General features: G+C 39.5%; 1 protein-coding gene across 6 annotated transcripts in view; it reads right to left on the reverse strand.

The window, feature by feature from the left end:
• Positions 1-17,350, reverse strand: part of Ate1 (arginyltransferase 1) — a 126,912-nt gene that overhangs the window by 59,574 nt on the left and 49,988 nt on the right. For all 6 annotated transcript variants that reach the window (XM_051145422.1, XM_051145420.1, XM_051145418.1 and 3 more), the window contains 2 exons: positions 10,762-10,943; positions 7,420-7,519 (listed from right to left, as the gene is read on the reverse strand). In XM_051145422.1, the coding sequence (XP_051001379.1) occupies positions 7,420-7,519; positions 10,762-10,943 (282 nt within the window). The remainder of the gene's footprint in view (positions 1-7,419; positions 7,520-10,761; positions 10,944-17,350) is intronic.

Here is a 17,350-nt window from a genome sequence, read left to right on the forward strand (position 1 = left end):
TAATATTTAATTTTAACAAGCAAATCAAGGGGCAGCAAGCTGGCCAGTGAGTAAAGGCACTGTTACAACAACTGACAACTTGGGTTCTAGCCTCAAAACTCACATGATGGAAGGAGCGAATAAACTTCTACAATTTTCTCTGACCTCTCACGTGTTGTGATATGCATGTGCACTCACACAAATAATAAATGTTAAAAAAAATGTTTAATTAATAGCTGGGTGCGGTGATACACACTTGTAATCCTGACACTTGGCGAGGCAGAGGCAAGAGGATCTCTGTGAATTTGAAGCCAGCCTGGTCTACAAAGCAAGTCCAGGACAGCCAAGGCTACACAAAGAAACTCTGTCTCAAAAAAACCAAAAAATAAAATAAATAAATAAAAATAATAAAATAATAATAATAAAACAAAAATTAAAAGTAAATAGACAACTTAAGCATTTTAGAATATTCCAAATGAAACACAAGCACACACACACACACATGCATACAAATGCACACATATACACAACTTACTGACAATCTGGTAAGTGATACTATTTATGTGAACTCCAATTCTTTTTTAAAAGATTTATCTTTATTTTTGTTTTTTGGTTTGGTTTTTTGAGGCAGGGTTTCTCTGTATAGCCTTGGCTATCCTGGACTCACTTTGTAGACCAGGCTGGCCTCGAACTCACAGAGATCCACCAGCCTCTGCCTCCCAAGTGCTGCAGTTAAAGGCGTGCACCACCGCGTTGAGCTTTATCTCTGTTTTTGTATATGTACGTGTGTGATTCCATGTGCACAGGAGTACCTGAGGAGGCCGGACAGGGCACACAATCCCTTCAAGCTGAGTTGTAAGTGGTTGTAAGCTGCCTGGTGTGGATGCTGGGAACCATGCTCAGGTCTCCCACAAGAGTAGCCGGTGTTTTTAACCAGAGTCATCTCTCCAGCCCCTGCTTAATTTAGATGCTCCCTTATGCTATTAAAATTATATGGGAGTTGATGCAAACACTGGGCAAGTCAGCCACCTTGACCTTTTTTTTTTTTTTTTTTTTTTCCATGTGAAATGAGAGGCTTAGAACAGATGACCCTCAAGGAACTATTTTTGGATCCAGTGTGCCACATGTCTTCACTTGAAACAATTTTAGAAACATGATTTTGTGCTTAGTACCAGATTCTTTACCTCACAGTGCCTGTAGGAGGCATCAAAATCCCTTACTAAAATTATTCTGTGGTGATTTGTTTCACTGACTATGTCTAATCCATTGGACAGTTGACATCAAAAAAAACAAATGCTGAATCAAAAGAATCCAGTATTTGGTTCTGTGCTGTGGGTAACTGATGAGATCATTTGTATTCCTTTCAGTCCAGCAATAGAGAAAAGTCACTACCACATGTACCCACATGTAAGACCCTGGGCTGCTAGACTGTAGTAAAATAACATTCACTGGTCTGTTTGGTCAAGAAACTTTGAAGCTCTGGGGTTTCAGTAGCACAGGATTTTGCTCACACAGCTCTGTTAATGCCAATTAACATTTTTATAGGTGCTTTTGTACCAGTATTGCCAAAAATCTTCTTGTGGGCAAAGTCCTACAGAATTCCAGGGGTTCTGTCTGCCCACTGCCCAGCTGAAGCATTCAGTGTAAGAGCTGCTCAAAGATGAATTAGCCCTTTGTTTCTTTTTGGCTGTTTCAGAACCCTTTCTGATGTTTCCACTGATGTCTGGCCATGTCATGACACCAAAGCAGACTGCTTAAAATCACTGTTTACTCTGGCCTGCATACAAGCCTGCTTGAAGGGCTTCATCAAAACACCCCTTTGAAAATGCACAACAGCCTCTCAGCGGCACTGAGAGATAATATGAAGAGCAAAGTATTTTAAATTACGCCTAACAACACTTCAGGATACTCCAATTTTCACTTTCAAAAGTAATCAAATAGTTTTCAAATGTAGCAAAACAGGTAAAAAGGAAACTAAAAAGTAAGCTTGATGTGTAAATAGTAAGCCCTTGGAAAGCATTGGAAAAATGCTTTATTTTTTTAAAGCTTTAGCAAAGTAGGTAAACATTTTGAAGTAAAAATATTTTCTAGAACATAAAGAGAACAAATATTGAAATGTGAATTAATATAGGAATTTGAGAGAACAAACCAAAGGTAAAATGAAGAGGGGAAAGAAAGAAATGATTCACAAAGTAAAAATCTGAACAAAAGCTGAAAGGATTTGTTTTTAATAAAGGTTTATTGCATAACACTGGAGACAACAAAAGGGTAAACTATGAACATAGAAATACATGCATACCAATGACACCATTAAAAATAAAATATAGTGGCTATAGAGATGGGTCCGCGGTTAAACACTCTTCCAGAAAGCCCAGGTTTGATTCACAGCACTTGTAACTCACAACTGTCTGTTACTCCAGTTCCAGAGCATCCAACTACCTTTCTTATCCTCCTCATGCACCAGGTACACAGTGGTGCACAGACACACATGTCAGTAAAACATCCATACACATACACATAAGACTAAATCTTTATCCAAAACCATCTTAGGCAATATAAATGCTGTAAACTATAAACAGAGAGCAGGACATACTGTAACACATGTTGTTTACCTAACTATCAAGATGACCACATGGAGATCTCATCTTGTAGTAGTCATCATTAGAAACTCATACAAAAGCAAAACTTGTTGACATGTGAAGATGACTTGTAGGCTCAGTAAAAGCCTTATAAAGACAAACTCCCATAAACCACACAGCATTTCTGGTATAACCACAGAGAAATTCAGTGGCTCTGCAAAACCTCTTACTTTGGGCTACCATAACAACTGCCCAGATCAGCTTACTCTAGGACATGAGCCTGCACAATCAACACAGGACGAAATATGACTGTCATATCCACATGATGCTTCTGTCATCCACCACTGAGTAGCAAATCACCCCAACACTCAGCAGCCTAAAACACTACTTCATAACTAAGGACTCCTTGCAGACTAGAGCTCAGTTGGTGTTTTGCTGTTATCGCCTGGATTCAGTTATGCCATTGCACTGAACCATCCAACGAGGTTTTAGGCATCACAGGCAGGCCTCTCTCATTGTCTTTGGAGGCACTGTCTTGCCGTGCAGCCCTAGATGGCCTGGAACACATTCACTGTGTAGCCCAGGCTAGCCTCAAACTGATAACATTCTTCTTGTGTCAAGTTTCCAAGTGCTGGGACAACAGGTATGTACCACTATACCTAACTCTGTGTATTCTGAAATTCTTACTGTAGTTATGGCACCATTTACACTGTTAAAAACAAGAGCTCTATCCCCTACTGGAACAGCAGCCACCAGAAGATGATTTGATTAGACCTAACAGCTTCTTTCACCATAAGCCTGTCCTGCTTCCTTCAATGAGCTCCCTCAGTCATGGCTCTAGATCTTCCTTCCATCTAACATCGGATTTCTCAAACTAGTAATGTTTTAATGTTGATTTTTCAGGTTTAACTTTTATGGAAGAATTATATATTTTTCCCCAATATCCTGACTTTTGACATAACTTTCCTCAGGATTCATGATTTCAAAAACATACCAAAAAATGTGAGGAAGAAATTCCATGTATAAACATTAGTCTTCATGTTTCCTTTGTTCAAATTTTTTAAAATTACAATTAGGGTCTGAGGTTTCTAAACAATTTATTTACTTTTATTTCATGTGTATGGATGTTCTACCTACATGTATAAAGTGCACTGTGTGGGTTCCTGGTCCTTGAGAGACCAGAGAGGGTGTTCAATCCTCTGGAACTGGAGTTATGAAAGACTGTGAGCCTCCAGGTGGGTGCTGACAACCATACCTTGGTCCTCTGGAAGAGCAGCCAGTGCTCTCTCTTCACTACTAAGCCACTAGGATATATATATATTAATTAAAAGTCTCTGAGCAATATTCTTTTTTTTTAAAGATTTATTTATTTAAGTATACAGTGTTCTACCTGCATCTACACCTGCACACCAGAAGGCACCAGGCCTCATTATAGATGGTTGTGAGCCACCATGTGGTTGCTGGGAATTGAACTCAGGACCTTTGGAAGAGCACCCAGTGCTCTTAACCTCTGAGCCATCTCTCCAGCCCTGAACAATATTCCTAAACACAGTGAAGGCACCAGGTCTCATTATAGATGGTTGTGAGCCACCATGTGGTTGCTGGGAATTGAACTCAGGACCTTTGGAAGAGCACCCAGTGCTCTTAACCTCTGAGCCATCTCTCCAGCCCTGAACAATATTCCTATACACAGTGAAGAGTAGGAAGTACTAGTTTCAGTCTGCTGCCATGTACAGTGAGAGGACATGTTCTACTGAGTTTCCCACATCATTTTACATGGTCACCCTCTGTTTCTAGAGGACCTTACTGAGAAGAAGACACTGAGGCACAAACACAAAGAGCTGGCAGGAGATCAGACTGAAGGAAGACAGAAAAAGGCCTAGAAATTCACTATTCCTCAGAACATCTGTGATACATGGTAGCACAAAGGCAGTATTCCCACATGGTCCACAAAGTGAGCCTTTGCATCTGCCATGCAACAAAGGAGCTCAGCACCACGATCTTCTGAGCAAAGGCCAAGTGTCCACAACTTTTTTGTTGTTGTTTGGATTTTTGTTTTGTTTTATTTTGTTTTGTTTTTTCGAGCCAGGGTCTCTCTGTGTAGCCCTGGCTGTCCTAGACTCACTTATAGACCAGGCTGGCCTCGAACTCACAGCGATCCGCCTGCCTATGCCTCCCGAGTGCTGGGAGTAAAGATGTGTGCCACCACACCTGGCTCTACAACTTTAAATGTTCTCATAGAAAGGCAAAGCTGGCACCAACTAGCCTCTTCCTTTGCATTTGAATTCGTAGATCCAGCTAACAGCAAGTTCCTTGGAAGTTTGGTGCATTTTTTTAGTACATGAGCAGGAAAATGACTGACCCTACAAAACGACTTTATACATGCTATCCAACTGAGGAGAGAACATATTCACATGACAATACTAACCATATCTCATGCTGCTTCCGAGGTGCAAAACTAGCTGCTGACAACAACCTCTCCACGCACACATCTGTGCTGCCACCTCTTTGCCATCAGAGTACTTATCTACGCTCCATAACTAGAGTCACAGAATTACCATATTCTCTTAGAACTATGTTCCTGTCCCTGTGTTATAATATATTTGCAAAGTAGAATCTATCCTAATCCCACTCAACAAATACTTGCTAAGCAAATGAACTTCTCATCACCCTACTGCTTTGATGTTTAATACTTCCTCCTCGTTAGTATTTCTATTCACTAACAAGATTTCCTAAGTATTAAACATCGAGGGGCTAGCGAGATGGCGCAGTAGGTAAGCGCTGGAGAGAACCTGAATTTGATCCCTAGGAACTAAATAAAACAGACATAGTGACAAATGCTTGCAATTCCTGTGCTAGAAGGCAGAGACAGGCAGATCCCTGGAGCTAAGCTCATTAGGTAAATTCCAAACCAGTGAGACACCATATTTTTTTAAAAATTGGATAGAACCTGAGCAATTACATTTGAGTGACACCTAAGGTTATCCTCTGCCTTCCACGTGTACACGAGTGCACGTGTATGCATGTGAGCATACGTATGAGCATGCACATACACAAAAACACACACTTGCACAAAGTCTACTATGTGGCTATGTAGCTATAAGCTAGCTAGCAAACAAAATAACGATAACTATCAACAGACTTCACCTGGAATACATAAACAGGGCACAACTGAATTTGAGGAAGAAATATAAAAGTGCTATTGTCATAGAAATGTTGAACTTAGTTTTAACATTTAGTATAGACTGTAGGAGAAGTAATTCCTAAACCCAGAAATGAGGGCTGAGGAAACTGATGCATAGCCAGTCCTACATCTAGAGACCAAGACTGCTGACAATGAAACCATCAGCTATTTAATACTCAACCTCAGAGCTGTAAAGTCATGATCACAACTACAAAGTCCAGTGAATTATTCTTTCAAAGTAAACTGAAAAAACATAGCTTAAAGAGACTTAAGATATATTAACTGAATGTAATGTATGACCCTTGTTTGGGTCCTAATTAAATAAACCGATTGCAAAACAGCTTATCAATCAGGAAATAGGATCACTGACTATACCAGATATTAGAAGATATTTAGAAGCTCTGTCAATACTCTCCAGGTGTGGTGTTTAGACTGTCATTGTTTTCATGCTTTAGAAACACCCACTACAATATTTACGGATACAAGTAAATTCTTGGGGGCTCAGCTGAAACTCATGAGAAAACACTTACCTAGAATGTACAAGGTCCTGGATTCTTCAGTGTAAAAAGATACCCTTAGCTGGCATGGTGGCTCCTATCTTTAACCCTAGCACTGGGGAGGCAGAGGCAGACACATTAGAGCTTGAAGCCAGCCCGGTGCACATATTAAATTCCAGGCCAGCTATGGCCATATTAGAGCTTGTCATCCAAAAAAGGGACGCCTTCCAAAATAATTCAAAAGGAGATGAAGGTAGAAATGGAGTAAAGAACAGGTAAGAGAAAATAGATGAATCACTACAGAGTAGTGGGCACACAGGGGTCAAAGTAAACAGGTTTTAGTTTTGCTGTTTCACACTGTTTCTTTGTTTTTTAAATCCTATTTATAGACAGGTCAGGTCTCCCAAATGTCTAACTGCTCTTTCTCCTATGAAGGCCTCATAGGTTTGGCACTCTGACTCCTTACTTAAAAGCATCTCTCCCTGAAACGTGGCTCTCCATCTCACCTATTTTTCACTTGACCCTCTCCTGCCTTTCTCCTCCCTAGGTCCTGCTGGGCCATCTATCAACCACTGTATGACTCAGTTTTATGCTATGACTCCCCCAACGTCACCTGCAATACACATTTTAAAAGGGAGACTCCCACTGTATCTCTGTGATCTTCAGAGCTAAGCACCACCCAGTGAAGCAGCCGTAAGTGCAGTCAGATCCTCTGCAGTTCTGTATCATCACTTAGGAAATACCAACTCCTTCACTAAAGAGACTCTGACACTATTTTTTAAAGGGAAACTGCAAGGCCGGGCGTGGTGGCGCACGCCTTTAATCCCTGCACTCGGGAAGCAGAGGCAGGCAGATCTCTGTAAGTTCAAGGCCAGCCTGATCTACAAAGTGAGTCCAGCACAGGCAGGGCTACACAGAGAAACCCTGTCTCAAAAAAAAAAAAAAAAAAAAAGGAAACTGTAAAACATACTTAAATCTCGCAACAACGCATAGGATCATGTCAGCACAATGGAGACTGTGATTCTCACTTCACAAAGAACTCCTTATAAGAGAGCAAAGCCTCTCTTTAGTAAGCCATCCCCACCTCTACAGACGCCAAGTCCTCTGCCCAAAGATGCACACTGTACTGAAAACTCATCTTCTGTAATGAAAGCAGGCACAGACATGAAACTGGCATTACCTTGTATCTCATCTTGGGACAGGAATGAATGTAGAAACCCATATAATAATAGCTGAGTTGTGATGTTTTCTCATGCAGTTGTCTAGTGAAAGCAATTTCTCTAAAAAAAAAAAAAAAAAAAAAAAAAAAAAAAAAGAAAGAAAGGAAGAAGAAGAAGAAGAAGAAGAAGAAAAGATAACCATACAGTTAATTCTGGCTTCAATTTTCAAATAAAATACCCAAGTCTTTAAAGATAAGTGATTCTTAAAACACAAATGATTATTACCACAGTGCTGCCCCCAATAAACTCTAAATTATTTTGAGTAAATTCAATCTCAATTCAGATTTTATACTTTATTGGGCAAAAGAGCTGATACACAACCAATACAACATGAGAATAAAGATATCTATAATACTATTTAGTATGCACTAGAATGTTCAAGGAATCTGGGCTGTTTTAACACCAGAACAAATTCTTTAAAACTTAATAGTCAATAAATTTCAGGAAAAATTATATATGCATTTACACACAACCCTTTCAGCTATATATGATTTATAACTCACTGTGCAGCAACGAGCACAGTTAATAGTTTCCCTAGAACGAGAGGGACGGTAACACAGCCCCTCGGTGCCTTCTCCATCTGTTAGCAGAGGGCTGATGAAACAAAGAAGCTGAATCTGCACCGCAAGGCTCATGTGTGAAGTGGTTGTCCTCTGTATGAAGACGAGTCTTGGCACAAAATGTCCCCTACTTGTCCAGCTGAGTAAGCAAGGTGTTTAGGAGAGGTTTTAAAAAACTTAAAAGTTCTAAAGCATGAAGAATATTGGTTTTGTCTTTTGAAAGTTTTCTTCCTCATTTTTTCCCTTTTTAACAGCAGCAATGGATATATAAAATTTAAGAGCTTTTGTTTTGCTTTGTTAGTGAAGGTTTCATTATGTAGCATAATCTATCCCATAACTTGCTATGTAGCCCAAACTGGCCTCAAACTCTCAATCCTCCAATCTCAGGCTTCTGAGTACTAAAATTACAGGCATATGCTACCCTGCCCAACTGAGAAGTTCCATGTTTAATGGAATATTCTATTCACTTTTCAAGAACAAATCTAAATCTTTGAAAGACTATCCAAAAAAGATTTAAAATGTTTTTTTAACAGAATAAACATTACTATTCCTAAAACTAATCCATTTTCAAGACTCAAACTGAGAAAAGAATGTATGTGTCCAAGCAAACCCTGACATCCCACACTCAATAACCCTTGACCACACCCTGGCTAGTCAAAATGACATTTATTTTCTTGGTCCTGACTATTTTAGATCACTGCACAACCAGTTACCCAAAATCCATGACCCATCCTCAATTATCTAGCAAGTCATTGGGCTCTATCTCCAAAGTATAGCCTGAATTTGACCACCTTTGCTATCTCTAAGATATTCTAGCCTTTAAATTATTGTATATAGAGCTCAAAGATCAGTTACAAACCTTGTGTAATTGTAAATTTGTTATTGATACATTAATATAAAGAGAAAAGTCAGGCAGAAAATGTCAAGATGAGCACTAAGATAGCAAAAAGTGATTATCAGCCCAATTTGTAAAAATCAAATTGTTAATTTAGAGAAAAGCATCAAGACTTCTACTTTGTTAATTAGGGAAAATAATACATAAATAAAAATTAAAATAATCTGGCAGTATACTTCATAATGGTATAAGAATGTGACTATAAGCAGGGTGTGGTGGCGCACGCCTTTAATCCCAGCACTCGGGAGGCAGAGGCAGGTGGATTGCTTTGAGTTCGAGGCCAGCCTGGTCTACAAAGTGAGCCCAGGACGGCCAAGGCTACACAGAGAAACCCTGTCTTGAAAAAACAAAAACCAACCAAACAAACAAACAAACAAACGAATGTGACTATAAATCTCTAATCTCAGCACTGGGGAGGCAGAGGCAGGAGGCTCTCTGTGAATTTGAGGCCAGCCTGGTCTACAAAGTGAGTGCAGGACAGCTAGGACTGTTACAAAAGACAAACTCTGTCTCAAAAAACAAACAAACAAACAAACAAAACAAAAAAAACTGTGAATATAAGAAACAAAGATAGGGGAACAAAACACAGAAGGAAAAAGAGACTCAAGCTACATGAAAAACAAAATCAAAACAGTTGTATCGCACACACATACGGATACACAGTAAAAAGACCAGAAACAAATATTCTAAAGAAGACACCCCATCACACCCTTCTCTCCACTAAAGACATTTGTGCTGTGTAACGTGTATTTGCAGCTATGGCCACAAGCGGGAAGTCATTTTCTAACGAGGGCCACACATAGCAGCACACAATCAGAAAGTCCCACTGTTATGGGTAGATAATCTACATATCATAAGACCACGTGCCTGATGAAATGACTGTCAAATGTGGCCCATTCCTTAAACAATGTGTAACTCTCTAACTGTATTATCTTTCAGTAGATGCACATTCCTTTAATTCATTCAAACCCCATTACTTGTATCTTTAACTCATAATGAAAAAATATATATGATAGCAATAACAATATAAACAATGTTACATTTAAGGAACATAAATAATTTTACGGGAGAGCCTAGAAAATAGATACATGAAACCACAAACTCCAGACATGTGGTTGCTTTCTGGAAGAAAAAAAAAAAGTATTATCATTGTGTGTGTATGCTGGCGGTGGAGAGAATGAACATGGCCTTTTCAAAGTCAGCTCTATCCTAGCACCTTCAGATGAGTCCTGGAGATGAAACTCAGGACACCAGCCTTACCCAGAAAGCACTCTACCTGCTAAGCCATCTCACAGGAGTCCCCACTGATCTCTTATATTCCAGAGTGTATAGAGACATTAAAAGCTAGAGAATTACCATCAAACAATGGCATCATTTCTAAACAGATGTTCTTTTTGAAAAAGGTTTGTTTTATTTTCTCCCCTACCATTTCTTTCCTTCCCCACTCCCGTGGGCGTGTGTGTGTGTGTGTGTGTGTGTGCGCGCGCGTGCGCGTGTATGTGTGTACACACATGAGTCGAGAGTTCCTGTAGAGGCCAGAAGAGGGCCAGTAGGATTCCTGGAGTTGGAGTTACATGTGGTTATCAGCAGCTAGTTATGGGTGCTGACAACTGAATTCCTATCCTCTGCAAGAGCAGGAAGTGCTTTTAACTGCTGAGTCATCTCTCCAGCCCTCTAAAACTGTTAAATTTAAATACTAATATACAGTTATGGGACTACTATAGCAGAAAAGTATTATAACATACTATGAAAGATGGATTCTTACTGTTACATAATGAAATATAAACAAACTGAGTAATTATCTGAACCTCCATGTAATTCATTACAACTGTACAAAGCAGTCTTACCTTAATGCTGAATAGACACCCAAAGACAGAAATGAATAATCAGGATCATAGTACAGATACACAGAAGACACACAGTATGGGAGGATGTCTATCACTCCCACAGCAATGATCTTCCCATCGAGCCAGTACTGCTGGTGAAAGGAGCCATAACCACACTCTGGTCCATTAGGAGAGTGTTCTGCCTATGAAAATCAGACACAGAAACATCAACAGGAAGCCATTTTCTTTACATTAAAAAGATCTCTTAATCTAAGTAAGCTTTATTTTGTTTAGGTAATTAAGTCCTAAAATTTGCTTTGTTGTGACCATCTTCAGAAAAAATGTTTTAGCATGAAAAGCTCAATCTTTAAAAATAAAGGGAAGGATGTGAAAGAAAGAAAGGGAGGAAAGGAGGGAAGAAGAGTAAGGGAAGGAGAAGAAAAGAATAAAAGAAGGGGAAGAAAGAGAGAGAGGGAGGGAGGGTGGGAGAGTGGGGGGGGAGAGAGAGAGAGAGAGAGAGGAGAGAGAGAGGGGAGAGAGAGAGAGAGAGAGAGAGAGAGAGAGAGAGAGAGAGAGAGAGAAAAGGCAATTAATGTGATGCACCTCATCCACAGGCCTACAAAAAGAAAACAATGAGTACATTAATCAGGGGAGGAAATACATGACACATTCCAACAGCTGACCAAAATCTAACAAGTTACAAGGAAGACTTCTCAGGCTCTTCAAAGAAAATTTACAAAAACACAGTTAACAACACATTTACAGTAGGAAACTAGATGTTTCTCTCTCCTTCTCCACTTAAGATTATGAACACAGCCAACTCCTATTAGTATCGTTTGAAATCCTAGCTCATATAATAAGACAGGAAGGGAATAAAGGGAGCTGGGGAAGTAGATCAGTGGCAGGGTGCTTGCCTAGCATGTGCAGGTCCTAAGGGAGAGAGGAGGTGGGCAAGGGAGCAAAGAAAAAAAGAAAGTGGGGAGAGAGGAAGGGGGGGCGATTAATTCCAAGTGAGAAAGATAAAAACCAACTGTCTTTCTTTAAAGATGACAGGACTGTAAAAAAAAAAATCCCAAAAACAAAGAAACAAAACTCTAACTAAAAAGTAATTATAGGAAAGCCTAAAATGAAAGGATGAGACGGGAAATCAATTTCCTTTATGACAACAGGGCAATAGGAAGTCATATTCCAAAGGTGGAAAGGTAAAATGGTTACAGGCACTTCAGGAACTTCTCAAAAAACCAAACATACTCTGATGATTTAAAAAAAAAAAAAAAAAAAAAAACAGCAATCAGTTCCTCTGTTTATCCATTTGGTTAGAAAACTCACCTAAAAACTTAAAACCTTACAAGTTGTTTATGACATTTATTTCTAGCTGGCCAAAACAAGAGCAACCCAGACATCCTTCAGTACATCATAAATAGGTAGACTGTAGCTCATCCCTATAATGTGTTATTGTTAACAATTAACACTAGCATGCATACACACAGGAGAGAGAATGAGAGCTTTACATGCATATTGCGAAGTGAAAAATGTCAGTCTGAAAGTCTGTATAGTTACAGTTATATTGTATAAAAAGCAAAAGTAAGCAGTTTACTCCATCGTATCAGGAGTTTGAGAAGTCTAGGCAAAGGATTAATAGATGAAAGGCCCTTTAGGGGATGGGACTGTTCTGCACGACACCATGACAGCAGAGACATCATACTACGTATGCATTTTTAATCAAAACTCAGGACTTTAAACAAGAGGAAATCTTAATTATGCAACATTTGCAAATCATCTAGAAGGTCCTATGAAGGCACATAGACTTGTTTGTTTGTTTGTTTTTGTTAGCTGTAGTACAAATGTAACAAAGTCTTACTGAAAGAGTTGGATAGAGGAAAAAGAGGTGAAATAAACAAGTGTGCAAAGAAAGGTGCCCATACAGATGAAAACAAAAGGAAATGCATGTAAATATTGTGCCCTGATAAAGCTGCTCCCCATGCGGGTACAGGTTAACAATCCTGATACTGTGTTTTGTGTAACAAACAAGTGAGCAAACAGATAGCGTATGGTAGGGCTCCCACTGCTGTAGCTAGAGTGATCCAAGTGGTGACGGATTATAGCTGAAAGCGTGGGGGCTCCGGCTTGGCTGGCTGTAAACACAGATGGTTACACACAGAAATGTGCACACTGCATATATGCATACTCAAGAGTTAGCATACACACACATTTCTTTTTCTGTCATCTGAGAAGGCCTAAAAGAAACAAGCGAGGAGAAATGAGTGCACACTACTACTGCCAAGATCTTGTACATTTTGTGCAAGCAAGGGAACCAGTGCTGGGAGGAGAAGTGACTGCCTTTAGGAGCAGCAGGAAATACACAAAATGAGCTTCTGGGATCTCAATGTCAGAGAAGCAGCATGCAAACAATTGATCTGCACTCAGAGGAGTTAACTGAAAGAGCTGATTCATTACTCGACTATTTTAGACAACAAAATAAAAGTGACCTACAACCCAAATATAAAATCTATGTACCATTGGAAAATAATAAAAGAACAGAGAGATATCTCCCACGAAAAAAAATAATATGTATCAGATTTTTCATAGATTCTCTGCCCTGAAGCCAAGAGAACAACAGATGCGCACAAGGCGGGCCTGGTGCTGCTTTCTTTTGTTTGCTTGTTTCTGGTGACCCAGTTGCGTGGCTCCCTATAGGCAGTGTCATCGTGTTACGGCATCCAAAGGCTGGACGTGCCTGGCTCTCCTCTTCCACCATCGTTTCAGCCACGTCAGAAAGAGCTGATCTGAGAAACACCCCCTTTCTGTAGGAAGCTCGGGAGCCCTTGCCAGAGAAGCACCCACCCGCTTACTGACGTGAGAACCCCGCCTCATTAATGTGTGGCTGTCACATGTTAAATCTCCTTAGTTAAGGCGTTTTGTCAAGATTGCTCAGCTGTCACAAACACAGTGGGAGAAAAAAATTTACAGACTACACAGGAAAGTACACTATTTCAGAAGAAAGAAAGTAAAGTTTGTTTGCCTCAAAGCCAAAGACATCATGTAAGCTCAACCTTCATGACCTCAAAACCCCTTCATACTTAGGAAAGAAGGAAGAACTCCCAAGAGTTCATGTGTGATGGAATACAACTACAGACACCTACCAATTTACCAAAACAAAATGAGATTAAAAAAACAAACAGTAGGTTCAATGTATTTCATTCTGTGATAGAAAAAACAACCAACCAACACTGTGCTTTCCAAAATAAAAAATAATACATAAGAAAAGTTGCATGGTTCTGATTGTTTTCAATCTGCCATGGGGAAGCCTCTGGAAAACAGACTGTACCCTCACAGGGGAGTGAGAGTCAATCAAGCACTATGAAAACAGCACTGGTCTTGAGGACCCTCTGACACATGCAGCAGTGCATGAACTGCATTTCTGCATCTTTAAAATATGAGGAACCTATAAACTAGAAGGTATGAAATTTAAAAAACAAAAACAGGATTCGTACTAACGCTTGCCCTCTACTTCAGTTTTGAGAAGTGAATAGTAAAATACAAATAAAAGGAGACCAATGAGCAAATTTAGGCCAGCTTTTGCTTAATCTGAATGGCACATTCCCAAAGCTGGTGTTTACAGAGTAACATAGTTAGAGCACTTAAAAGCAAAGTCATGTAAACTACAGCAGCTACTTTAATTTCCTTATAAGTCAGTCAGTGACGGGATGAGCAATACCTAAACTCTTTTCCAAGTCTGAACTTTGCAGTTTAGGATATGTAAAGAAATTATTCAGAAATTTTCACAAGTTCTACCATTTCAAGGATTTAGCTGATAACAGGAAAAAATAATAAAGCTCCCCTCCATGATACAAAAGAGCATTCATCTTGAATTCAGGGGAAAGATGGCCGAGCTGTGGTGATTAATGAGCTATGCACTATGTTTCCGTTTCCAAAGAGCCATGTAGAGATGACATGAATTTTAATAGGCCAATTCTCACTTTCAGCCAAACTGTTCTCCAAATGGGTGCTTATTTATCCTAACAAAGTACACCTGTCTCCTCAGCAGCCTGCCTTCCTGTGCCTCAGTGATGCTCCAGACAAACACACTAGCAGAGAAAAAGTCATTTGAGAAGATTTTCCAAGGACAGTAAAGATGGGAGGGAAGAAGACTTTCAGGACAGAACCTGAGTTCTCAGAACTCCTTTCCAAAGCAGCCCAAACCACCCCTCCCAAACAGATCCTGTAAGACAGAAAAACCTACAACTGGTTTTCTTCTGAGTATGTTATTTTACAACTCTGTAGGGACAGCGGCTAACCTGTAAAGTTCTCTGAAGGGAAGGAATACTACCAAACCTATATGATAATTAGCAGTTGCTTTAATCAATCTAGCAATCTAATCTCAATCTTTCATTTCATTACACTATATCTGCAAATGTTCTTTGAAACAGTTTTAATGTTTACTGGGTTTGTATCAAATAAGTCAGACATGTGTCAATTAAATCAGACATGTACTTACACTGTCTGGGTGAGATCATTCTTTTATCTTTTTAAAAAAAAAAAAAAAAAAAAAATAGTTAAGAGCCCTAGAGGTCATCCCTAGAAGCTCAAGTGAGCTCACTGGATGGAGGATCTAAGAGAAACACTCAGCCAAGCATGCTGCTTCTTACACCCCAGGAGGTTCCCACGCAGTGCTATCACTGCTCACCCCCATGTCTTTCTCTTTACTCAGTCTGCATTTCCACTTTCAGGACCAGGACTATATCCCAACTACTGTACTAAGATGGATCTGATGGCATGTCTCTGCTGGATGGAGTTACTCTCTTTTGAACAACTGAAAATGGAGAATCTGGTTATTTCAGTATTTTTATTTGTGTGCTTGAAAATGTTATCAATTAATGAAACAGTTTTTTGTGACCTGAAACCACTGTGCTTCACATATGGCCAAAGTTACAACCTGAAGAGTTTTCTGCATGTCAGTCTAGAATCAAAAAAGCTTTTACTTCTATTTCTATGTAAAACAGTCCCCCACTTCCAGGTGAAATTAAATTACATTCTAGTATGAGCTCTATGAAGTGGATTTATAGAGATAAGCAGGTACATAAATCAAAGTCTTTGAACTCACAGAAAACCAGCTCCTTATAGAAATAGCTTAGGAACAACTTTAAGGATACAAATAGACACAACTAAGGTGACTCTTTGGATAAATCAACTGGCATGACATTTTTAGTTTAAGGAAAAAGTAGTATCTTCTCAATTTTATAAGCCTATCACTGGACTTAAAATAATATACAGGTTTATTTCTAATAAGAACAGTTTGCCTGAACTTCTAAAACCACCCCTCAGTTTACCAAAGTTAGCACTGGGCCAGGGCAACTGCAGCAGAAGACGTGTTTGCTGTGCAAGCGTGAGGGCCTGAGGTACATCCCCGGAGCCCACACAGAAAAGCCAGGCACGGGGGCTCTGGCTTGCAACCCCAGGGCTTGAGGGGTAGAGACAGGCCCTGGGGCTTGCTCCCTAGCCTAACCTGCACATGGTAGGCCAAGTGAGAGACTCTGTCTCAAAAAGTAAAGTAGGCTCCTGAGGAACACCACTTGAGAGGCTGCTGCACCCTCATACATGTTAGCATTAGTCACTGAGAATGCTTAGAACTTTTTAAATGTAAATTTTTGTTCAACTAAACTGAACTGTAATTCTAGCATGCTAAAATACTTTAAGCTATTTTAATTATGATAAAATATACATCAAATGTACCATTTTAAATGTAGAAAACTGCGTAGAGTGACTATGTCCTGACGATCTATGATGTGTCTCAATAAAGGAACAGTACAGCATTTGTCCCTTAGCGATCTGCATAAGTGTCTTCAAGTTCCACTCACTACGTGAGAATTTCTCTCCTTTTGAAAGGAGAATGGTATCTGCTGTGTCACGGTAACACTTTACCAATAGGCGTACCAATAGACACCTGGGTGGATCTACCTGCTGGCTGCTGTGAGCATGCTGCTATAATCACTCCTACACTGCTCACTTTCTTCTCTGTATAACTTGTACATCAGAGGTAATTCTCTAGGTTTTGGGGGATTTTTGTTTTGTTTTGGTCTTGCTGTTTATTTTTTTTTTAAATAGCCTCTCACTATGTACCCCTGGCTGTTCTGAAACTCCTTAAGTAAGCCAGGCTGGCCTCAAACTCACAAAGATCCACCTGCCCTTGCCCTCAGAATGCTGAGATTAAAAATGTACACTACCACACCAAGCTCTACTTAGTTTTTAGAAAAACTATTATACTTTCCTCCACTGTAGCTACACCATTTTACATCCCAGCCAATAATGCACAATGACTGCAATTTCTTCACATCCACATCAACACTATTTCTTAGTTTTTTTTTTTTTAAAGTTAACCTATTGGGTACCAGGTTATATTTCATAGTTTTGAATTACAATTCCCTAATGACTATTGGTGTTAAACAACTGACATTTTATGTATATCTTGTTTCAATTTAAACAATTTCTAAAACACTTTAGTAATTTTAAATATACAATCAAGAAATATAACGAGGCCTCATTGGATGCCCATAGTTTCCAAGTAATAGTAAAATAATTAACTGAGTAATGAGCATTCCCTCTTGCTGAC

The sequence above is a fragment of the Acomys russatus genome, chromosome 5, assembly GCF_903995435.1.
Source record: "Acomys russatus chromosome 5, mAcoRus1.1, whole genome shotgun sequence".
Classification (NCBI taxonomy): Eukaryota; Metazoa; Chordata; class Mammalia; order Rodentia; family Muridae; genus Acomys; species Acomys russatus.